This window comes from Sphaeramia orbicularis, chromosome 20, assembly GCF_902148855.1.
Source record: "Sphaeramia orbicularis chromosome 20, fSphaOr1.1, whole genome shotgun sequence".
Taxonomy (NCBI): Eukaryota; Metazoa; Chordata; class Actinopteri; order Kurtiformes; family Apogonidae; genus Sphaeramia; species Sphaeramia orbicularis.
In genome coordinates this window covers 40,786,802-40,812,919 of record NC_043976.1, presented here as the reverse complement: position 1 = coordinate 40,812,919, position 26,118 = coordinate 40,786,802, and the positions used below count along the sequence as shown (strand labels likewise).

Here is a 26,118-nt window from a genome sequence, read left to right as displayed (position 1 = left end):
GGGCAAAAGTTTCTGAAAAGGTATGGATAATAGTGTTAGGTATGATTATGACATCAATATATGTTTGGTTTCAAAACAATTGACGTAGTGCCTGCTGAGAAAGAACAACTAAATGTTCATTGTAAATTTTGCTTCCCCACCCTGTGTGTGTGTGTGTATATATATATATATATATATATATATATATATATATATATACACACACACACACACACATATACATACATACACACACACACATATATATATTTTTTTTTTTTTTTTTTTTTACATAATTTACATGGCACCTTTTCCGTCATTTATGCCCTTTATAAAGATTCCGTTTTTTATGTTTCGGCTACACCTGTAACCTTCCTCATTCTTTTAATGTTTGTTTTTTTCAACATTTGCAACTTTGCATCTGTTACATTTTATGTTTTCATTATTATTTGTGTCATTTTTGTATCATGTCATCCTTCAAATTCAGTCTTTTTGTATCTTGTTTTGTCTTTTACATCTCTTACATTTTGCATCTTATTGTGTCTTTGACATCATTTGTCATCATCTTGTTTTGCGCCTCATGACCTTTATATCATTTGTGTTTCTTTTTCTGGTGTCGTTTACATATTTTTTTCCTTTTTTTTTACAAAAATTACATGACTTCTTTTCCATAATTTGCGTCTTCTTAAGTTTTTTGTTACGTCATTTGCAGTTCATGATTTATATTTTCATTTCGTTCGATCTTTTTACAATCTTTGGGCGTTACTGCATCCTAAATCTTTTCTTTGCGTGTCTTTTCCATCATTTCCATCTTATGCTTTCTGCATAATTTGATTCTTGTTGCATCTTTTACATCATCTGGATCTTGTTTTGTCTTGTGTATTTTTGCATCTAACAGTTTAAATAACTTCAACTCACGACTAAAACTGAGCCGTTAAACCTGAAAGCGCTAATGATTTCCTATTTATTGTCATGATTATGGGATTGGAGGTGTTCACTACGATGATGTTTTGACCCAGACCAGCACAATAAAGTGAGTCAAAACCATATATGGGCAGGAGGAAGTAGAGGACACATGAAGCACAGAGGTAAGGAGGGACCGGGCAAAAGGAGCGAAGACAGTGATGAAGCAGATGGTCGAGGTCAGCTGCTGACTTCCACTCAGGGGGAGGGAGGGGACGAGGGTTAAACCCCCCCCCCCCATCGTGGAGGCGGAGCTCGACTCTCTGCTGCTGCGCGACAAACGACAGGTCGGCGGAAAAAAAGTTTGTGCTCATCGCTCGCGGGCACCTCACCTTGACCGAGAGACGAGACGCAAAAAAACACTCAGAGGTGAATGCGACGCACATGCGAGTAGAGGCAGAAATAAAACGCACTGACCTTCAGCGTCCGTTTGTTCTGGTCCAGATCAAACACGTAGAGGCAGCCGTCGTTTGCACTGGAAAGAGAAAGAGTCGTAACGAGCCGGTGTGAACACAGCCGACAAAAACTCCACATTTACCTTGAGAAACATTTTCTGAAAAGAGGCTTCGGGACATTTTCAACTCCGTCGGCCGCTGCCTTGAAACATAAAAGTGAATTGTACTCACCCTCCCAGGATCTCCTTGCCATCTGTGGACGCCGCCAGTGAGAACACACAAAACCTCCTCTCATCTGGGCTACAAAGCACAAGAGCGCACGCACGCACGCACACACACACACACACATACATACAGGCAGGTTGAGACTGCAGCAATACCAGCCGTACAGAATTACAACTACACCCACTGTGCCAACCCACACCAGACAGAAAGCTCAATGAGGACACGCATCAGCCTTTTAAACAATGCTATTGTTAAGACGTCTATGGCTTTCATGGCTAGGGATGGGAACTGATAAGAATTTAGTGATTTCCGGTTCCATTATCTGTTCTCATTGGATGAGGCGATGAACTATATAATACAACTGGATTTGTTTGCATTAGCCCCTGACATGTCTGTGGTGAGCGTTCTGAATGCATGATTTAGTTCAATTATTCCTAAAAATTGTACCGTTTGCTCAATAGGAAAAATTTCAAAACATGCTGATAAAACAGACCTTGGTCTTTCCACAAACATCTGAGCATGCTCAGAGCACAGAGCAGAACACAGAGCAGTGAGTGAGACAGACTCGCTGTAAAAACAGACAGTTGGGCTTTTTTTTCCCCAGTTTTCCTTGTGTTTTTTTGTTTTTACTGTTGTTTACAGTGTTGTGATGATTTCCCTTTATTTTTTTTTACTGGGTTTTTCCCCAGTTTTGACCGTGTACCTACTTTTTGGAGATCAACCAGATGTCAAAAAGCAGCTGGACTGAGCCCCAAAACAAAAACTACTGGGTCCAAATTCAAATCCTTGTTGTTCAGTGTGTTCCAGTTCACAGTTCATGTTCAACATCCTAAATCTCTTATTGATGTACATTCTCAGTGCCTTATTTAGTAAAAACCTGTCAAATTTAAATTCCTCTCTTTGTCTTTTTCTGTTATTCCATCCTGTTTTGACCCTAAAACACACAGTGAAGCAAAACTACTGAAGAAAAGGAACATGAGCACATACTCACAGCAGCTTAAGGGTTAATGTCACATATGCTCTAACTTAGGGGTGTCCTCGAGGGCCGGTGTCCTGCATGTTTTACATATTTCCCTCTTCCATCACACCTGGAAGCCATTCCATCATTATCAGGCTTCTGCAGAGCATGATGATGAGCTGATCATTAATTGGACTCTGTAGGGTCTGCATCCAGAGTCATCACCCCCTTTGCTAAGCAGCCAATCAAACACATCCCATTGGTGCAGTTTAATTGGATGCTGTGGTTAAATGTTTTTGCATGTTGGAGGTATTGCACCATTTGTCATAATGGAAGCTCTGAAACTATTGCAAATGGCCCTAGTGTCATCTTTACTGGTCAAATACAACCAGACTTTAGAGCACGGCTGTCAAACTCATTTTAGTTCAAGGGCCACATACAGTCAAATATGATCTCAAGTGGGTCGGACCAGTAAAACAATAGCATCAAAGCCTATAAATAATATAGTGTGAAAAAAGGAAAATTATATTATGAAAATGTTTACATCAATAAACTAACATGAACAACCTGAAATGTCTTAAGAAAAAATAAGTGCAATTTTAACATTATTATTTCTCAGTTTATCATTTATACATGTGCATTAACAACTTACAGATCACAGTGGATCTACAAATACACAAAATATTTAGTAACAGGCAGTATATTGGTAAAATTACAGTTATTTTTCTTGATTTTGCAGGTTCTTCATATATGTTCAGGTTATTCACATTTTTTTAAAAAGACAGTTAATATAATTTTCTTTTTTTTTTTTTTTCCAACACTTAAAGAAAAAAACTGGAGTTGTCATTATTCATAGGTTATTATGATAATATTTTACTGGTCTGACCCAGATTCAAAGGAACAGAGTTACTCAGAAACCGTTCTACACAAGAACTGGTTCCCATCAATAGGTGTAAGTTTAACCCATAAAGACCCAAACATCCCAAAAATAATTGGTGTAAAATGCAGTTTGTCATCTTTTCATGGTCATCAGATATGACCCATTTGGACGCTCAGAGGCTCCGTAGTTACCGTGGAAACACTGTCATCTTCTACAACATTGATTCACCAGTAAAACCCATGGAGTTGGATCAATGACAGTGGATGGAGACACTTGTTTTTACGTTCAGTTAATGACATCTTTGCTGAAAAAAAAAAAAAAAAAAACTTTTTCTTCAGTTTTCTTTGTTTCTGATATAAAAACTCAACTTTACTCTGAGCTTCTACATGATCAGTGAATTAAATATAGGACAATACCTGATTTTCGTGGGGAAAAAAAGCTAAATTTATAGGATAATATTAAAATAAGTAGTGCTAAATCTTAATAAAGGTTAAATAGAGAGGAAAAAAATTCATTTGGGGGCTGCCATAAAAGTAGCACTGGGTCTTTATGGGTTAAGGCTAGAATAAGGTTTGTCTTATTTCCACTGTGTATTTATCTGGATATTATTATTTTCGATTCCCATCCCTCTAAATAATGGCACTTTGTTAAAATGGGTTAAAATGATGCGTGAGGGTGAGGAGGAGGAGGAAGAGGAGGAGGAGGATGGATGTGGGGATGACAGGTTCGGGCAGATTCATTCATCCAGATGGTAATGAAGGTGGGGGGGTGGGTGGGGTCTGCTGGGGGATGATAGATTACCTGCTCCGTAATGTTATAAGTTACTATGAGGGGAAACACTAACTTGAGGTCCAGGGCGGTGTGGTTTTCACTGTCTCCATCTATACTGCACAAATGAACTGTGAGGAGGACACACAAAGAGAGACAACAAACCAGTCACCACAAACGCACCGTACACAATACACATACTTTACACAACATTTTCTGTTTCACGATTTCAGACTAAAGTTTCAGGATTTTGCTTTTGTCTTCTACAGTTTCATCTTGTTACACTGTTTACGTCTTATTGCATCTCTTACAGGAGGGATACTTGTTTTTTTTTTTTTTTTAAATGGAATTCTTCATTTTCCAACATTTCCCTGTGGTCTCCATAAACTGTAAATGTTCTGCTTGGGTCTGAATTCTTCATTCATTCAACTCCACAGGTCCATCTTCAACCCTATTTCTGAGGAATGACACCAGAAAGATGGTTTGGAGCGCTGGCCCTTTAAATGCAAATGAGCCACTTCAGGCTCCACCCCCTCCAGGTTGTTGACCGTGCTTTCTGTCCTGTTCAACCACTTGTGTTGGATAATACAACCAACAACTGAACATTTTAGGGAATCCACACCAAGTTTGGACATATTTTCAGTATGGACTACAACCGCTGCTGCTGACAAACAAGTATGTCGAACACTGAGAAATGTTCGTCTGATGTCTGGACCTTCTATGTGCAAATGCATGACGCAACTAGTTATAGACGTAACATATTAAGCGGGAATTAAAACGGGTTGTAGAAATTCACTCGATTTTTATGAAAATGAATATAAAGATAGCTTTGCAGCACCTGGAGGGTTCAAACTGAAACTGTATGAACTATTAGGGTCCAAATACACAAATAAATGAACCAAAGACTAATAAAAGTGGGTTCAGATAAATATGAGCCCTTTAAATTCTGTTTTTTGTGTCTTTTTACATAATTTCCATGGTATTATGTTTTTTGTTTTTTACATCATCTGTGCTTTGTTGCATCTTTTTGTCGTCTTATTTCACCTGAAGACTCAAGTTTCAGGTTTTCTCAGACTATATTTCACATCTTTGAAAACACATATTTGTTCAATCCGTATTTGTAACTGGATTTTTTGTTCACATCTACAAAAAACTACTTCCTGTCAGTCATTCTTCCTGGAACTTTTTCTGGAATTTAACCCTCAAAGACCTAAACAGTCACCAGCGACTAAAACCATCTACTACTTTAAATTATTCAATACCTGTAGATCCCCTAATCATATCAATACATGAGTTTTTAAGGTTTTTTTTTTATCATCTGTAACTGCTGCAGAATAATACCACTCATCTCCTGTGTCATCTGAAAGTCAGATTATGAACTGAATCCATTTATTGATCATCTGACAGTATTGTATGTGCCGTTGGCTGTTTACATTGTGTCTTACAGGATCTCTAGCCTTACTGTAGTCAGACCAGCTGGAGTAGAGCACGTGGTGAGCGTCGGGGGTGAAGCAGACGTCCAGGACGCTCCAGCCCACGTCGCGGGCCTTCACCGTCCGCCGGAGGTGAAAGCGCCCCCTGGAGGTGTCGTACAGACGGATGTTCTGGTCTGCAACGAACCGCAGGAGGAAAGAAAGAAAAGAAAAAATAGACTTTGCATTAACATCTGTCACGTCTCGGTGATCGGATCCGACTTCCCTGCTCGATATTCAAATAAATGCTTTCATCTACAAGAGAAAACATAAAACCTTCGTTTCTCCGATCTGTAATACACTTGTATAAATTATAACTTGAGGCATAATATTGTTAAAATTACACTTATTTTTCTTATGAAATTTCAGTTTTTCAAATTGTTCACATCTTTTTGTTTGAATAATTTGTAAATGGCTGCTTCTATGAAACTGGGTTTATTTTGGTACCTGGCACTTTTCCAGCTTTTTAGACCCAATAACAAAAGAGAAATTTAGACATATTTCCCCCAAGTCTCATTCCAGGTTTTGCGTGTAACCCATCGTGTCCACTGGTGTTACATGCAGAACCTGCTCATTTAAACACAAATAAATTGTGCATGATTTTGCAACAGCAGTCATTTTTGTGAAACTCTCTGCCTAACATAATTAGTTCAATTCCCAAAATGTACCTACAAGAGAATAAAAAGATATTCACAAAAATAGTAGCACATAACGTTCGTGTCCTTTTTATATAAAAAATAATACTAAAAAAATATAAAAATGTGTTTTATCTGAAAAATGGTTTCTCTTTTATCTAAGTAAATATTTATTTTTAAAATAGACCCAAAGTGCTTCCAAACCTGCTTCATAACATTAGTCTACATCTAGTTTGAATTTTTAGCCCCGATGCTCTGCTTTTAGGCACCAGTTTCATAGAAGCACCCAAATGTTAATATTTTTCATGATTTAATGTTATTTTTTTTTGCACAGACACAAAGAGAAAAAATGTGGAGTTGTCATGATTTATAGGTTATCATGTTATTATCTTACTGGACTAGCTCAACTGAGATCAAAGTAGGCTGAATAAAGAACTTGAAAGGAAATGAGTTCAACTCCGATTTAAATAACACTGTTTTCTATGATTCTGCAGTGTGAACGGCGCCTCAGCCAAAGTGAGGAATCATTTTCAGATATGAATTCAGTTCCTCTGGGCTCTCCTGTTGGCTCTTGGCTTATTTACCTTGGCAAGCAGAGAGGAACATGTTGCCATCCTCGCTGTACACTCCACAGAAGGCTTTCTGCTGGTATGTATCCTTGTGGGATACATAGTTTGGCAGGAAACTGGGAAGAAACACAAGGGTCAATATCATTGACAGACAACAGCGCGAGTCGTCTTGTAAACATGTCTAAATCAGACAGAATACAACAGAAGTTTCAGTTTTTTATGCCTCACTTAAATGATTCTGATACTTTTCTTGTTATCTTATTGAACTCTGGTCCATTTGTTTCCAGTCTGAGTCATTTCACCGTAACACAAAACAATGGATTGGCCGATAGCAGAAGCTTCATTCATGTAAAACCAACTTATGATCCGAATGCAGCAAAGGTAAGAGAAAATTCATCACCATCTATTTGTGATTCAACCTTTATTTTTGCTCTTCTTTGTCTCATTCAGTGAGTTTTATCTTTTATTTAGCAGAGAAATAATCCTTGTACCATTGGATCTGTTTAGTGTTAGCTTAGCGCTGAAAAGTTTGTCTCACTGGTCGGTTGTTTTATTAAATTATTCATGACATACGCTGATCTCAGACTGTTGGACTGGTTTTCATATTTACCACTGAAGTGTTTGTTGCTTTGAACAAAACATGGAGATATTGAAGAATTAGAGGGAAATCAATGAGAAAACAGAGATAAATTACGAATAAATTAATAAATAAAATAATTAATAAAATGAATAACAATGTACAAAATTGATAACCCTATTAACAAAAATGGACAATGGCAAATTAAGAAAATTAACAAAAAAATTAATAAAGGATGGAAAATGAACAAGAAATGGAACCAAAATAAACATAAAGAGCAAGAAAATGAATAAAATCACTAAGAAAAGTAACTAAATAATCACAAAAATGAACAACACCAAGAAAAAAATAAAAATGGACAAAGCAACCAAGATTGTTAAAATAATACAACAATTGGTTTGATTGAATTTTTCTGGTCACGTGGATGTATAGAACATGTATAGTGATACAAGCGTTGCGTAGCGTTACCATAGCAACACAGATGGAACTGGCAACTGGGCTTAAGAGGCTGTTTTATGGTCAGACTTACTGTGTGCGAATACGACTGCATTCTCCGTGAGAAAAACTGGAGCCTCTACATCTGCCTTGTTCTCTCTGGGACAAAAAAACAAACAAAAAAACAAAAAAAAATCTTTGGGTTAAAACTGGTGAACATCCGTGAGATCATCTGGGTTGAAATCAACACATGCAAACAGCTTTCATCAGATGTTTGTGTCAGAGCTGCAGCTGAACCTGCAGAAACCTAAGAAGCTGACAGTGTCTGCGCTGGGTAGACCTGTCGCTGCTGTTTTTTTTCAGCTCTTACGCTCGTGTTCTGACCTCTGTTAGCATGTGCGTGAAACTGTGTCGGCCTTTCAGGGTGGACGAGCCGGTGGCCAGCAGGATCTGAGTCCTGATCTCACTGCGGTCCACTTCATGTGTGTCGGGCTGGGCGTCCACTGGCAAGACAACGCAGAAAACACGGCTCGGTATTAGGTGACAGACGACAAAACTGCTGCTATTCGTTGCACATAATATTGCACATATTGCCATGCAGAAACCTCTTATGTCCAAAGCAGTTATTTTTCATGAAACTGGAAAAACCATGTATGTTCTAAATAAATGAATGGAATTAAGAAATGTAGTCACAAGCTGTTTTCAACACTTTTCATTGGTTAAATGTTTCTAAAACCTTCAGGCCAATGTGAAGACTGATCAATAAAATCATTTTATGACAAAAAAAAAAGACCAAAAATGGACTTATGAGGTTTCCAACTGACAGCGACAATATATTGCATTTTACTGCACATACTGTTTTTACATTTTTAAATTAAATTTTTATATACAATGTACATATTCTTATAGTGTGTTTTATAATTTGTCTGAGTATTTACATTTAACCCAGAACTACCTATCTAAATGTTCTTGTGTGTTCACATAATGACAATAAACAATCTTAAATCTTCAAAACAAGCTTGTTACATGAAATACTTTCTGATTTGGATCTGAAAATGTGGAATGCTGTAAACCAGACGGTCACAGGATGAGCTCAGTCCAGATTCTCCTTGCGATGGTTTCAGTTTTTAAACCTTTAACCCTTAGGAGTCTGTAATATAAATGTCCATTTTTGACAAAAACTTTATTATCACCTTTAAAGGCCTTACATAAAAATGACAAAATGTGCGGAACATTCTCAGCTATTTCAAAAAGTAATAACTGTGTTCCAATTATGTGCAATAACCCCGTATAATGTGAATTATTTGCAGTAAGTCATACAATAATCTTCTGTCCGTGCAATAATAATGCAATATTAATTCATATACAAATGCACTATTTTTATCATAGATATACATACTGTTAGTATCGTAAATATGTGTCTATTCATATTTTATGTCTATTTTTTTTTTTTATCTTTATTATGCTTTTAGCTCTATTCATATTTTATTTTATCTATTCTTATGTAAAATTTTATATTGTGTCTTCTTATTTTATTTTTTGTAATTTTATATTTGGTCTATTCTTATTTTCTTAAGTACTGTTTTTTTTTTATTAATATTGTTGCACTGACTGGAGTAGCACTCCTAATTTCATTGCACACACAATGACAATAAAGGCTATTCTATTCTATTCTATTCTATTCTATTCTATTCGTTGAATAAAGAGTATTCTGTACTCAAACACTAGGAGTGAAATGTTGGGCCCTGAAGCTGAAAAATCTGACTTCCGATTTTGAAAAACAGTGAAGTAACTTGTAAGAATACACTTTTATTATGTGTAAATGGACATTTGAAGATTACAGATGGATTTAGCTATTTGTTGTGTTCACAAAAGTAGTGTAGCATATGAAAAATAGCCAGATAGATAGATAAACAATACTTAAAGTAAAAATAATTCAAAAAAGCTTTTTGAGCAAAATTGTTGTTTACTTCACTTTCAAGAAATGATGACAATTATGATCTTTCAACCAACTGATCAATCAATCATACAATTAGAAATCAATTAAAAAAAAAAAAGAGCATTTAAGCAGTTCTCTTTCTCCAAACTGAACATTCATTGACTGAACATTGTGAACTGGTATGAACACATAAACCAGAATCATATATAATATTAAATGAATCTTAGCAGTAATTGTTAACCCTTTATCGGGCAAGTGACCATTTATTGGTAATTTCCACACACATTACAAGACAGTGACAGTGACAATGAGGACAGTGAGTCACCAGTCTCAGGTCCAATGTGGTCTCCAGGGTCTGTAAGGTCCACCTCTGCATGAACAGTGAGTGGACCTGCTTTGTTCGGTACCATGAAGTAATGGAACTAATGTAAGAAATGATGTTCAAAGGGATCATGTGGATGTGGACAGGGGTCTGGATCAGCACTGATGTTGGTCTAATGTTCTAAAATACATGTTCCTTTCACCTTACATGTGTTTTTCTTGAATTTTTTTTTTTTTTTGCCACTTATGGGTAAGGAACCAAATATGTTAACTTCATTAACCTTGATTTCCTACATAACAATAAAAATTATGAAAAATTTCACCAAAGTAATAAAGTCTTGTTTTGTCCTCCAATAACACTCTAAGGTTGAAATGTTGAATTTCAGTGTATGTCTGTGAGTGACCTATAAAGGTTTAACGGTGTCTTTCCTATAAAACACAGATTTTGCTCTGTGTTTTCTTCGGACACTGGGGTGGGTGCGTGGGTGGGTGGGTTACCTGGCGGGTTGTAGCGGTCGCCCAGTCGTCCCTCCCAGGCTCCGTCGCTGTCCTCGTCAGAGTCGGAGTAAGACTGGACCAGCTGGAGCCCCGTGGCCCCGCTGCCGTGGACCAGTCGGACCTGGCCCCTGCAACGACAACACATCAGCTCAACGCTCACAACAGACACGACGCACACCGGAGATAAGACGCACCTTCCTCTGGTCCTAAACCTACTTCGATCAGCCACAACATTCACATTGACAGGAGACACGTTTGTATTAAATATTTCATTCCACTGGTTTGTCTCACTGGGTTGGATCATGTATTTGACACCAAGTCAACAGTTAGTCTTTGGAGCATCCTTTTCCTTCATTTTTCTCAGTGTGTTGACAATTTAGTGAATTTTGTTGACTGTCATGCTTTTTTTTTAAATCATTTTTTGTTCATTTTGTTCTATATTTTGGTCATTTTGTTCATTGTGTCAACTACTGTGTTCATTGTGCTGACTATCATATCCCTCTGCATTCATTTTTTATTATTTTGTTGCTAGTTTGGTGATTTGTTGGTCATTTTTGTTCATATTGTGCACCATATTCTTTCTTATTTACAATATTTGTTATATTTGTTAGTTTGCAAATTTTTTTATAGTCTGGTCAGCCGTTGGTTTGTGTCCACTTGATCATTTTGTTGACTATCGTATTCTTCTGCATTCATTTTTAATGATTTTTTTAGCAGTTGGCTATTTTTTTTGTTTTATCATATTCTTTCTTATTACTATATTGCTATAGTGTATTTATATGTTGTTACATTATTTGTTTGGTAGTTTGGTCAGTATTTATTAATTTTGGACATTTTGTTCCTTTTGTTATCAATCATGTTTTTTATGATTCTTTTCTGTTCTTTTTTGTATATTTCAGTCCGTTTTTGTTTGTTTCTGTCCATTTTTGTCCACTTGATCCTTATGTTGACTATTGAATTTTTTTGCATTCATTTTTAATCATTTTGCAGGTTGGTTTGGTCAGTATTTATTCATTTTGTTGAATTTTTTGGTAATTTTATTGACAATTATGTTCTATTTTAGCAGTTTTTGCTAATTTTGTTGAATATTTTAATCAGATTTTGTTCATTGTGTTGATTCTGAGTTCATCTTGTTGACTATTGTGTTCTTTTGTGTTCATTTTAATCACTTTGTTGCTAATTTGGTGATTTGATCATTTTTGGTCATTGTGCTGACTATCATATTCTTTCTTATTTACAATACTTGTTATATTTGTTAGTTAGGTTGGTATTTGTTCATTTTTGGTAATTCTTGTTCCTTTTGTTAATAATGGTTTTTTTTGTTTTTTTTAAATTATTATTATTGTTAATTTTTTTATAGTTTGGTCAGTTGTTGGTTTCTGTCCACTTGATCATTTTGTTGACTATCGTATTCCTCTGCATTCATTTTTAATCATTTTGCAGGTTGGTTTGGTCAGTATTTACTCATTTTGTTGAATTTTTTGGTAATTTTATTGACAATTATGTTCCATTTTAGCATTTTTTTTGCTAATTACCTCCGCCAAGGAGGTTATGTTTTTGCCAGGGTTTGTTTGTTTGTTTGTCTGTCTGTTTGTTTGTTTGTCTGTCCGTTAGTGTGCAACATAACTCAAAAAGTTATGGACAGATTTGGATGAAATTTTCAGGGTTTGTTGGAAATGGGATAAGGAAGAAATGATTAAATTTTGGTGGTGATCAGGGGTGGGGGGGCCCATGGGGGGGGGCGCAGACCAGAAAATTTCATCAAAATCTGTCCATAACTTTTTGAGTTATGTTGCACACTAACGGACAGACAAACAGACAGACAGACAGACAGACAAACAAACCCTGGCAAAAACATAACCTCTTTGGTGTGGGGGGGCCCACGGGGGGGGCCACTGACCAGCCTTGGCGGAGGTCTGCGCTCTCCGAGTGCTTCTAGTTTTGTTGAATATTTTCATCAGATTTTGTTCACTGTGTTGACTACTGAGTTCATTTTGTTGACTATTGTGTTCATTTCTAATCATTTTGCTTGTTAGTTTGGTCACTATTTGTTCATGTTTGATCATTTTTGTTCATTTCATTGACAGAGCTTCTCCAGATCTTGTCTCCAGGTGATGTGATCATCACAGTATCCCCTTTGTCAAAGTATCTTAGATCCTACTCATGCCCATTTTTTCTGTTTCTGTTTCGAACACATCAACTTCGTGGTCTACACGTTTGGTGGCTAATATATCCACCCACTGACAGGTCCCGTTGGAATGAGATAATCATCATTTGTCTGTTAGTGGTCACAATGTTATGTTGATCAGTGTGAATCATAATGCATTTCTAAAATAACAAACAATCACATCCACATCAATCAGCCCCTGAGATGTGACCGGTCCAGTCACACTCGTACTGAGCATGTGCAGAGCGACAGATGGAGGATCAGTGGCTCGCTCCATGGTGGTTCGATGTTAACTGAAGTGAGAGGAGAGGCTGCTTCGAGTCCGTTTCCACTCTGTCAGATCTCTGGACTCTTCTGTTGTCTTATTGTTACTGTCACACATCACATCCACGGGCTAAAGCAGAGGTTTAGATCGAGGCCGTTCCACGTCAAACATCCTCGAGCGCTCCGAGACACTTTTAACTGCATTAGAATCAAAGTGGAACGGCGCTGGGAAATCCCCCGCCAACGCCACTATTAGAATGTAATGCAATGTTTCAATTATTCCTCCCTTGTGCTCTTTTTGTTTCATGCCATCACATTTCAACTAGTACGACCAAACAGTGTCACAGTAAGAAGTATTTGTAAAGATGATCAAGACAAAATAACAATTGCCATGTACACTAGTAATAACAAAATAAATTCAATATGTACTGCTGAAAAACTAGTGGGAAGAAGAAAACTTATTAAATCCCACCCTGATCTCACATTTATACAACGCAACACATGACTTTTGCTTCCTTAATGATATAGTTGCATATTTAGGGTTAGGGTTAGATGGGTTACATACACACACACAACACACACCACACACACACCAGACACACACACATACACACACAGACAGGCACACAGGGCAGCCAAACTTGGGTTGCTTTCTATCTAACACAGAGTAAACATTAATATTAACACCAAGTTTAATGACTATTTTCGTGTGTGAGCTCGTTTTTTAACTCCACACACAGACTTGCGCTCGCACTCCCTCACTCACGCACACACGCACAATCCACAGAAAGGAAACCATGCCTCCGCAGGTTCTTTCTTCTTCTCTTCTATTGCCTTATAGAGTATATCTGCGTTAACCTTGACGCTTTCAGCTCCTGCTCTTGTTCTGGATCCAACAGCCTCTGTCATTGGGACTTGTCTCGTCTTTCCTCTTCCAGTTTCAGCCGTTCTCCTGCATGTTTTGCGGTTGAAAAGTGTCTGTGGAGCGTCCACTTTCGTTCGTGTTCCACCACAATATTGCAGGCAGTGCAGAACAGTATACTTCCACTTTTGTGTAACACGTCTGGAAACTGACTTGCACGAACTTTGGCAGTGATATTTGTCGGTAAATATGAGTGTTTTGAATCGCACGTCTTCATTTTCTCAACCGTCAACAAGGAAGTGAACGTGATGATGTACATGTCACGTAGACAGGGGTGGGCGAAAGGGGGCTAAGGTGATTTGTCAAATTTGCGGAAAATTCACGGTGATTGGACGAAATTGCAGCGCCGCGCAGAATTTGCGGCGATTGGTTGAATTTGCGTTAATAGTTGCGATCGCAACATCGCAAATACCTGGAGGGCCTGGTTTATAGCGTGTCACCGATTAATCAACATCGGTCAATATGTAACGGATGTATTAACTTTTTTGCTGTGCGGAGACTCCGTCACTTGCTGCTACTGTGTGTCTGTGCTGCCCAGAGAGTCAGAGGAATAGTAAAGCGTGTCAGTTTCACTTTCACTTTCACTCCAACAATCATGCTACACCACCACCACATGATGGACCGCTATCCCCCAGCTCCGAAAATCACGAAACCCCCTCCCCGACACACACACAATCACAGACCGCTAACCCCCCTGCTCCAACAAGCATGGACTTGCCCCCCCCAACCACACACACAACACACCCGTCTTACGAATTATTCACCCCTCCCAGCCCTGCCCATGCACTCCTGGCACTCAATATAAATACTGTGTATAAATTGTCGCTTACATTTTAAAGAAGGATTTACCAACAATTTTATGTCACTACTTATAAATATAGACTCAGATTCTTTTTTCCAAAAGTCTGCTCTCTCCAGCATAAAAACTACCAATCTACAACCCATGGTTTCCCACGGGTCACATACGAGTCGAATATAAGACTATTATACAGCGTTTTAAAGTGGTGTAAATTATCTTTGTCAATAAACAATGCAACTGCCCTATGCAACTGTAATTCACATGTCTACCATAATCTATATTAGACTATTACACATCCTGTGTATATCATGTTCGTATTTTATATATTGGCCGATATATCGGTTTATCAGCCAATATATCGGCCGTATATCATTTTTTCAGCCAATATATCGGATATCAGCCTTTTTCAGCCCCCAACATCGATATCAGCATTGGCCCCAAAAATAGCATATCGGGCGGGCTCTAATAGTTAAGTGGAAAAGGAGGTCACACTAAATACGACCACTTTGGTTTATAGAAGCGTTGTCTTTCCCTGAAACTTTGGTTTTTACTTCTGTACATATTTCCACACATATCCAGTTTGTATCATAAAAAATTCAGATGTGACAAGACAAAAACATCTGGTCGTTTGTGACTTGGTTGTCATTTCATTCGCATTTACATTGCATTTCACAACATCAGAATATTCGAAGACGACAAGTGCAATCTGAGTTCATATCCAGCAAATGAAAACAACGCTAATGATAAAATGTTAAATATTCATGAGGGCCGATTGAAGAAAAACAATCTACTCAAAATGTACCCTATAGTCCCGATCATCACATAACCCAGTCACATGATTGGTTGAAACAGTGGAGTGGGTGTGGCTCACCTCCTCAGTAGGTACGCCAGCACTTCAGCGAGGTCAACGTCCTCCTCCGATGTGGACTGCCGGTCTCCCTGTTGCCTGTCCGCCGTCCTGCTGGCCTCGGCTGCTGCTGCTCTGGTCTCTGGTCCTCTGCTGCGTCAGACTGGTCTGCTGGGTTGCCACTGGAAGACCCCCTTCCACCAGACATCCCAGAACTGGACTGAGAGCCCATAGACTGAAGAGGGCCTGGACCACAGGAGGACACCACCAAAGTCAGTCCAGGTGTGCAGTTTAACAGGACAAACCAGTAAGTGACCCGACTACAGGTAATACATAATCGGTCACTGGTCATTATTATTATTTATTGTTAGATTATTTACATAGCACCTTTCACGGACACTGAGCCTGTTTACATGACCTTAAAAATCTGACAATTGTTAGTAATCAGATAATTGTAATAATCACATCTGACACATCTTTATATTGCATTTCAGAAATACAATATAGAAAAACCCTGGTTTAGGCATTTCATGTCCATTGTCAATTTTCTTTTGGAGCACATATGTTTGTAGTGACAGTACAATTGAACTTCCTGTTATTGTCTTCCGCTCATGTTTGACAATGTCACTTCCGTTTTCTACAATTTAATTGTTTTTCCCGCATGCACATATGTAAAAGAATGAAATAAATTCCATTAATTTAACAGGTATACATGCATGAAGACATAAGAGTACTGGAAAGAAACCCAGATGTGGTAATCTGATTTCTCATAATCAGATTATACTGTTTACATGATTATGTGAATAATCTGATAACTCCAAAAATGTGATAATGATCAGAGTTTAGTGTGAATGTAAACAGGCTCAATGGTCACAAAGTGCTTCACATTAAAACTAAAGCAGCTGAATAAATAATCAAATAATAGAAGCATAATAAAATCAGTTATACACACAATCAAATACATGAAAATACAAAATGTAACAGAGTAAAAAACATAAAAGCATATTAGTTGTACATCCCTTGTTTAACTCACAAAGATCTAAATATCCACCACTGACTAAAAGCGTCTACTTTTCTATAATGTTAAATACCTGTTGATCCATTAATCCTGTCAATACATGTAAATAATTGACGTAAAATGCAGTTTGTTGTCTTTTCATGGTCATCAGATATGACCCATTTGGATGTTCAGAGGCTCCACAGTAAACATGGAAACACCGTCATCTTCTACAACAATGAGCCCATTTACATTCACACTAATACTCTGATCATTATCTGATTTATGGAGTTATCAGATTATTATTGATCACCTAAATAGTATAATCTGATATGCTTTATCAAATGACAGCAGTAATCTGATTATGAGAAATCAGATTAGCACACCTTGATTTCTCCTCAATACTCTGATGTCTTCATGCACGAATACTTGTTAATCTGATTAATTTCTTTCTTTTACATCTGCACGTGTGCAAAATAAAGAAACTGTAGGAAACAAAATGACAGTCAAACATGAGCTGAAGACAATAGTAGGAAGTTTGATTCTATCATAACTACCTATGTATGTTCGCTGAAAGAAATCCAGCAATGGGCTAAAATATCTACACCAGGATTTATTGAACCCATTTACATAACCATAAAAATTTGATATCTGGGAGTATTCAGATAATTACAATATTCAGTTCTACGTTTAGATGCACTTCAGAAATGTGATAATCAAAAAACCAAGGTAGATGCCCAAGTATAATGTCCCGTCAAACGAGAACAATATACACAAAGGTCATGACGTAAAGTTTGCTTAACAACGATCAAACATTGCAGCTTTAGTTATACGTAGGGAAAAACCCTGGATTTCCTCAAATAATCACAAAATGTTGAGTATATAACAACTGTCAGGGCTACCAGTAAATGCTGTACTTAAACTTAAATGATTATTAGACTTACAGTACAGAAGCAAACAACAGACAATTATTCAAATGGTAATTAATCATTGATTCAACTGTCAGTTTCACGACAGCCATAAGAACAGGCAAACACATAAGTATATTAATGTGAAAATACACACCCAGTGTATTTACGGATTTCGTCTTTCAGGTGTTGTAGATGCTGTCTGGGTTTAACATTCTGACTTTCAGCTAGACAGGTATGATGTCTATGATTCCCTCTGCTAGAAAATGTAACTTATATCAAATTTTAGAGCGTTTGGACCATATTTAAGCTCACATGTGTCAATAAAATCACTGAAAAAAGCACCTAAAGCTGCAAAAACCTTTCAAACACATTATATATTCAATCATTAAATCTTAGGAAAGTCATTTTAGCTAGTTTTGATGCTGATTTGGATGCACCAGATACAAATAATAGGAAAACGGGTTATCAATGAGCGGAATAAATAAAAACAGAGCTGGTTAGGTAACAACATTTGATGCAAACATGAACTACTTTTTTTTATTTTACCCGTTGAAGCGGCTCTGTCAGCTTCCAATAAAGATACAAAACAAGCTAACACTGTGCTATCTACCGTCAGGACGCAGTGGATTATAATGTTTAGCTAACTAGCTTAGCTGCAGATGCTAACGGTAACCGTTACCGTTTGACAGTCAAACTGGCTCCTTGACAGCTCGTCGGTCCAGTTCTCGGTCGGTTCGGTGGCGAGCTCCACCGTCTGCCTGAAGTGTCACCTGTCGTCAGTGTAACGTAGAGCGACCGTGGGTGTGAGAACGGGGGGCTGCGGGTGCTGGATCAGTCGGCTAAAGCTAACAAGGCCAGTCCGGGAATCGCCATGTTGTTTACAAAAGTGTGAAAAAACCTTGCGCGTGCCCCCGACCTGTACGTCATGTGACCGCAGCAGCTCCGCGGAATAAACAGAAAAAAAGTAATAAAAATAAATAAAGCACTTATATCTCTTTAAGGAAGGACTTAATAAGAGTTGAACTTAAATAAATAATAACTTAAATAATAATAATTTAAAAAAAAAAAAAAAAAAAAAAACACAAAAAATGATATGTTGAAATAAATCAAAATGAAGTACTTTCAAAAAATATATGTTTGCTGTCAGGTCAGAAACTAATGTGGATAAAGTATGTTAAAATATATAAGCTTAAATAAGGACTTAATCTAAATCTTAATCTAATATACATCAAAAATAAATATGTATGTTTAAGTCATAACTTAATGTGAAGAAAATAAATTCAAAACATAAATATGTCTTTAAAGTAGGACTTAATTCGAGTGAAGTACATTAAAAATAAATATATTTGTTTAAGTCAGGACTTGAAATAGATAAAGTAAAAGAAAAAAGAGATACCTAATTAAATAAGGACTTAGTACGAATAAGGGACACTGAAAATAGCTACAGTGGATATATCTGCTTAAATCAACGTGTAAGATGAGTTAAAGATGCGCTAAAAACATTAGTATCTGTTTTAAAAGGATGCTGAGTCCCCTTTGCGTCCGGTGTCTGCTGGTGGGTAACCGGCTGGCGAACAGCTAACCAGGTTAAACTAACTAAAATACACGTCTGGGTTCCAATGAAGACACATTGGTTGCACTAACACACATCACTTAGCAACTATACGTCTGTACGTAAGCACGTACCGACATACGTACCAATCAGGACTGTGATTGGATGGAATTTTGGACCATTCTTCCAGAAGTGCATTGTGAGGTCACACACTGATGTTGGACAGAAGGCCTGGCTCTCAGTCTGCGCTCTAATTCATCCCAAAGGTGTTCTATGGGGTTGAGGTCGGGACTGTGTGCAGGCCAGTCCAGTTCATCCACACCAGACTCTGTCATCCATGTCCAAATGGACCTGCTTTGTGCACTGGTGCACAGTCATGTTGGAAGAGGAAGGGGCCAGCTCCAAACTGTTCCCACAAAGTTGGGAACATGGAATTGTCCAAAATGTCTTGGTCTGCTGAAGCATTCCCAGTTCCTTTCACTGGAACTAAGGGGCCAAGCCCAGCTCCTGAAAAACAACCCCACACCATAACCCCCCTCCACCAAACTTTACACTTGGCACAGTGCAGTCCGACAAGTATCGTTCTCCTGGCGACCACCAAACCCACACCCGTCCATCGAATTGCCAGATGGAGAAGCGCGATTGGTCACTCCAGAGAACACACCTCCACTGCTCTAGAGTCCAGTGGCGGCGTGCTTTACACCACTGCATCCACCGCTTTGCATTGCACTTGGTGATGTACGGCTTGGATGCAGCTGCTCGGCCATGGAAACCCATTCCATGAAGCTCTCTGCGCACTGTTCTGGAGCTAATCTGAAGGACACATGAAGTTTGGAGGTCTGTAGCGATTGACTCTGCAGAAAGTTGGTGACCTCTTTGCACTCTGCGCCTCAGCATCCGCTGACCCCGCTCCGTCAGTTTACGTGGCCTACCACTTCGTGGCTGAGTTGCTGTCGTTCCCAAACACTTCCACTTTCTTATAATACAGCTGACAGTTGACTGTGGAATATTTAGGAGCCAGGAAATTTCACCACTGGATTTGTTGCACAGGTGGCATCCTATCACAGTTCCACGCTGGAATTCACTGAGCTCCTGAGAGCGACCCATTCTGTCACAAATGTTTGTAAAAGCAGTCTGCATGCCTAGGGGCTGGATTTTATACACCTGTGGACATGGAAGTGATTGGAACACCTGATTCTGATTATTGGATGGTGAGACAGACTTTTGGCAATATAGTGTGTGTATACATACATACATACATACATACGTCTGGTTTTGACCACTCTATATATAAAATGTCAAGAGATAACTTTTTTGTGATCTGGCGCTATATAAATAAAATTTGATTGATTGAGTGATTAATTGGTTTTACCCCTGTAAGTCGCTTTGGAAAAAAAGCGTCTGCCAAATGCGTAACATAACATAAACATAAACATACATACACACACACACACACATATATATATATATATATATATACTATATATATATAATATATATACACACACACACACACACACACACACATATATATATATATATATATATATATATATATATATAGATACACACACACACACACACACACAAGCACACATATTATATATATATATTATATATATATATATATATATATAGATATATATATATAACATTTATTTATTTATCCATTGTATATCTTTTGATTTTATTACTATTTCTTCACTGTATGGTTTTGGTATTTTTTTGTTTTGTTTAGTATGTTTATGAATTGTCTATTTGGTTATTTTTCTTTCTATTTTTGTCATTTAGGATGTTGATAATCTTCATTTTATTGATTTTATTGTTCATCTTAGGCTGGTTTTTGGTTCTTTTTTTCATTTTTGTTACTAGTAAAAGTATTATTTGTTATTTTTTTTCTTATTTTGTTGTTTCCTTATCTTTTTGAGTGTTTTTTGTATTTTTTTTAAATTAGTTCTCATTTTATGCATTTTTTAAAAAAAAATTTTGTTGGTTTTTGGTGATGTTTTTTATTTCTTTGCATATTTTGTGCATTATATTGATTATTTTTTTGCTTTTTCTTCTGCTTTTTGTTATCTATTTATTATTTTTCATTCCTTTTGTTTTGTTTATTTCACTGATAATTCCTTTCATTTGGTCTTATTTTGTTTTTCTTCATCTTGTTGATTTTTTTGTTGTTTGTTTTTTCATTTATACCCAACATACACTGTGGACAAAATCAGTTCAGCCTTATTCTCATTCTTTTTATTTTCATCATTACACATGTAAATTCAAAGTGAGGAAACATAACGTACTTGTGTTTCTTTCAATATGTTGGACATTCTATCTACATGTCAGGTCCATCCCTGGTCCACCATGAACCATGTCCTTGTCTCTGAGTCCAGTTGGAACCTGGGTCTTTAAGGAACCAGGTCTGATCCCTCATCAGCGGCTACAGAACGTGTTCCTTCAGTAGTTCTTCGTAGTGCTCTGGTCGATGTCTTTTCAGGAAGACGTTCATTTTACCCTCCACTCGTTGATCTCCAGTCACACCTGGAAATGGACACAAAACACCATTAGACACTTTATCACATTTTTTACTTAATGCTCATTTTCGTTCTTATTTTTAAATTATTTTTGATTTGTTGATATTTTTATACATCATTCAATGTGTTTCTTATTTCTGATTTCCTATTATTATTCTAATTTAAAATTTGTATTGTTTATTTCTTTTCCCTTTTAGGATTTGTAGTCAGTTTAGTTTTTTGTTTTCTGAACATCTTCCCTTTTCTTGATGTTTTTTCATTAATTTTTAAGATTATTTTATTAGTTAGAGTTACTTGTTGTTATTTATGGTCATTGCGTTGACTTTTTTAAATTTCTGGTTTGATATGTTTATTTTTGGTTTTCCGTTGTATATTTCTTTATTTTAATTAAGTGATTGCGTTTCATTTTTTTCTTTACCTTTTTATATTTGTTGTTCAGTATGTTTTTATTCCCTGAACTTCTTTTTATTTTCTTGATTTTTTTCTTTCTATCTAATTTTTCTTCTTTATTTGGGTAATTTTTCTTAATTGGATTTTGTTTTTGTCATTTTCATTTTATTTATTACATTATTAATGTTTTGTTATGCTGATAATTTTGTTAATTTCATGATCACTTCCCTTCTTTGTATTGATTTGTCTCATTTTATTGACTTTTTTTTTTTAACTTTTTTAAAAATGTGTTTGTTTTTTCTGTTTTCAGATGTTTGTTTTCTTATTATCTTAAATATTTTGTTCATTTTAGTTTTCGTTTTTTGTGTTTATCATTATGTTTTTTATTTCCTGGTTTCATTTTCTTAATTTTTTTCCATTAAATTTACTTCATCGCATTTTAACCTTGTCCTTTTTGTTTTTTATGTGTTGATAATTTGTTCACTTTTGTTGATTGGTTGATTAATTTTTCTCTACTTGTTGATATTTTTTTATGGGGGGGGGGGGGGGTTGTTCAGATTTTGTTAATTTTCTTAAAATTCTTGCTCAGTTTGTTCACTATTTGATTTCTATTGTTTTTGTTTCTTGTCTGTTTGTTTTTTTTGTTCATTTCATTCATTATTTTTGTAATTTTTGTTCAATTCTTCATTAGTTTGTCCATTTGGTTTGTTTATTTTGTTGGGTTGTTGATTTTTTTTTCATTATTACAATTTCTTTTTTTCTTATTTTCTTCATTTTTCTTCATTTTCTCTTCAGCTCCCAGTAGGGTTTTTTGTTCATCTGTGAGCTCACCCAGCCTTTCAGCCGTCTTCCTGATCTTCTCCAGGGCAGATTGAACGTCTCCTCCATCTGATACGATAACTTCTATCTCTCCCACGCTGTAGCCGAAGTCTGCCTGGTCTAAATCTATCTGTACTCCGTCCTCGTCCACCGTGAACGACCGGCGAACCGTTGTGAACTCTGCAAAGCACCCCAAGTTCAGCTCCTTCAGCCAGGACTCGTCTTCTGATAAACACTGTTCCTCCGCGTTCCTCTGGCGTTCTGTGGATTCACAACCTCCGTCCACACTCAGTTTTAGTTTGTCTCCAATTCAGCTCTTTGACTTTCGACTGGATTTGCTCAGGTCGGTGATCTCCTGGTATCGGCTGCACAGCGACGCCTCGGCTTCGGCTTCTGCTCCTCTCTCCGCTCAGCGGGGCATTTCAGCTCCCAGCATCCTTTGCGTTTGCGCAGCCACATGTCTTTCAGAGTGAGGTTGAACGCGGAGGTGTCGAAGTACTGGTCGTGGAACTGACGCTGACCAACACACACTGAAAGGATTATGAGTAAATAGAGAATATTAAAAGGTTAACTCGAACATACTGGTCATTTTTCTGGATCTTCACACAGGTCATGTGGTTCAGGTCAGTTTATCCAAATTCAAATCAAAACATGAAGCAAAGATTTGTTTAGACCAGAGGCATAAAATATGGCCACAAAAAACCGGCCCGCCAAAGGGTCCCAACCTGGCCCATGGGATGAATTTTGTAAAATGCAAAAAATTACATTGAAGATATTATCAATCAACCGTGTCAAAAATCATTTTACTTCAGGTTACACATACAGACCAACATGATCTACAGTGGACTGGACCAGGAGAATCTATGTCATAATACTGGAAGGTCTAAGTGTGTGTGTGTGTGTGTATGTGTGTGTACATCTGCACAGGTCTGAGAAATTGAAACGTTTTTAACTGCCCAAATTGGAACCTACAGTTGAGGAATCGTCCCATCCCCACATTAAGTATCTCGGCAAGTTGATAGGGCCAATATTTTTGGAGATATTAGTAATTTTGCAATACAACAGCCTTACAATCACATTGCGTTGCCCATGATGGTTGATGCAGCACCACACTGCATGACAGGAAATGAAGTTAAAAACAGAAACAACGCATTTACTAACTTCAGTCCCTACATATCTGTATTAATATGACCCCTGGTTCCCCACAGGTCAATGCGCTAGTAATTACATAGTAACCTATAAATAATGGCAGCTCCAAATATAAGGATTAAAAACAGACAAAATAATCAATAATATAAATTAATAAGCATCAAACTGACCAAAAATGAGCAAAAATATCCCATAAAATTAATTGATAAGCATAAAACTGACCAAATATGAGCAAAAATAATCAATAAAATGAATTAATAAGCATCAAACTGACCAAAAATGAGCAAAAATAATTAGTATAAATTAATAAGCATCAAACTGAGGAAAAATTAGCAAAAATAATTAATACAGTTAATTCATAAGCATAAAACTGACCAAAAATGAGCAAAAATAATTAATAATATAAATTAATAAGCATCACGCTGAACAAAAATGAGCATAAATAACCAATAAAATGAACTGATAAGCATCAAACTGACCAAAAATGAGAAAAAAATATTCAATAAAATGAATTGATCAGCATAAAACTGACCAAAAATGAGCAAAAAAAATTAATAATATAAATTAATAAACATCAAACTGACCAAAATGAGCAAAAATAATCAATAAAATGAATTGATAAGCATAAAACTGACCAAAAATGAGCAAAAATATTCAATAAGATGAATTGATAAGCATAAAACTGACCAAAAATGAGCAAAAATGTTGAGTACAATGAATTGATAAGCATCAAACTGACCAAAAATGAGCAAAATAATCAATGTAATGAAATAAATAAGCAGCAAAATGAACAATGGTAACTCCAAACTTTTCTCTAAGTTTTAGATTAGGGTGGTCATGGGTGTAAACCATCCTGCCAAAGGGTGTAATCTGACTGTGGAATGAATTTGTGAAATGCAAAAATTATACTAAAGATATAAACAATCAGAGGTTTCAAAATCATTTTAGTTCAGGTTCCACATACAGACCAATATGATCTCCAGTGGGTCAGACTAGTAAAATACTTTAAAAATAACCTATAAATAATGTCAACTCCAAACTTTTTTCTATGTTTGAAGGTGTAATACAGTTAATGACCACTAGATGCTGTTTGTCAGCAGCAGCGGTTGTAGTTCATATTGAAAATATGTCCAAACTTTGAGCCGATTATCGAACACAAGAAGCTGAACGGAACAGAACAGCACAGTCAACAACCTGGAGGAGGCGGGGCCTGAAGTGGCTCATGTGCATTTAAAGGGCCAGCGCTCCAAACCACCTTTCTGGTGTCATTACTCAGAAATAGGGTTGAAGATGGACCTGTGGAGTTGAATTAATGAAGAATTCAGACCCAAGCAGAGCATTTACAGTTTATGGAGACCACAGGGAAATGTGGGAAAAGGAAGAATTCCATTTAAAAAAGCAAAATATCACTCCTTTAAAGGAACCTATTAATCACAACCTGCCTATGTACCTTTTTTCCACCTAGTGGCCATCTGCGGTATTGCACATTAAGATTTGGAGCTGAGGTTTCCACCCTGTGGTTCCACACTGGGTTAAATTGGACCCAAACTGAATGTAAGAGTTAAATCCTTAAATCTACAACTTTGTACTCATGTATAAACATGTGAAAAACACAAACATACCTCCAATCTCCTCCAGCGTTTTCAGAACTTCATCTGTGCATAAAAACTTCCTTTCCACCTCCACACTCATCTGAAACGACATGGTCAGATCCAAACTGATTTACCTGTTGTAAACAAAGCAAAGAATCGAAACATGCTATTATGAAAACTGGCTGCTTTAGTTTTTAGAAACTGGTGTAATTACATGGTTTAATCCCGACTATTAAACCAGCAGGGGCTTGAAAACAGCAGTAGTTATTCTCTCACATGGGCTTTACACATAACACTAGAGGAAATATGAACATTATTATCAGCTCATTTTCAACTAGTTTACCAACTATTACCAAGTCTTTGTGTATGTGTCCTTCAGAAATTAACCGTATATTATAGATAACATATGCTGCATTTAGATCTCTTCTACAAAATAAAGAAATGAGAAAAATAAAAATGTATATAAGTATTTAGGGCCACAACTAGAGTTTATTAAGATAAGATAAGATAAGATAAGATAAGATAAGATAAGATAAGATAAGATAAGATAAGATAAGATAAGATAAGATA

The 26,118-nt window shown here is 36.8% G+C and overlaps 2 protein-coding genes across 2 annotated transcripts in view; both read right to left on the bottom strand.

Moving 5' to 3' along the window:
• dcaf11 (ddb1 and cul4 associated factor 11) overlaps window positions 1–15,854 on the bottom strand; it is a 28,879-nt gene extending 13,025 nt beyond the window's left edge. The window contains 10 exon segments of the mRNA XM_030123407.1: window positions 1,360–1,417; window positions 1,569–1,637; window positions 4,245–4,299; window positions 5,631–5,777; window positions 6,860–6,960; window positions 7,951–8,015; window positions 8,241–8,359; window positions 10,615–10,742; window positions 15,638–15,740; window positions 15,743–15,854. Coding sequence (XP_029979267.1) covers window positions 1,360–1,417; window positions 1,569–1,637; window positions 4,245–4,299; window positions 5,631–5,777; window positions 6,860–6,960; window positions 7,951–8,015; window positions 8,241–8,359; window positions 10,615–10,742; window positions 15,638–15,740; window positions 15,743–15,845 — 948 coding nt within the window. The 5' untranslated portion in view covers window positions 15,846–15,854.
• A 5,495-nt stretch (window positions 15,855–21,349) lies between these two features.
• On the bottom strand, window positions 21,350–25,660 carry thtpa (thiamine triphosphatase). The gene is given in 4 exon segments (XM_030123434.1): window positions 21,350–21,605; window positions 22,820–23,197; window positions 23,200–23,337; window positions 25,579–25,660. Coding segments are annotated over 4 exon segments (699 nt in total). The 3' UTR covers window positions 21,350–21,504.
• Window positions 25,661–26,118: the final 458 nt, after the last annotated feature.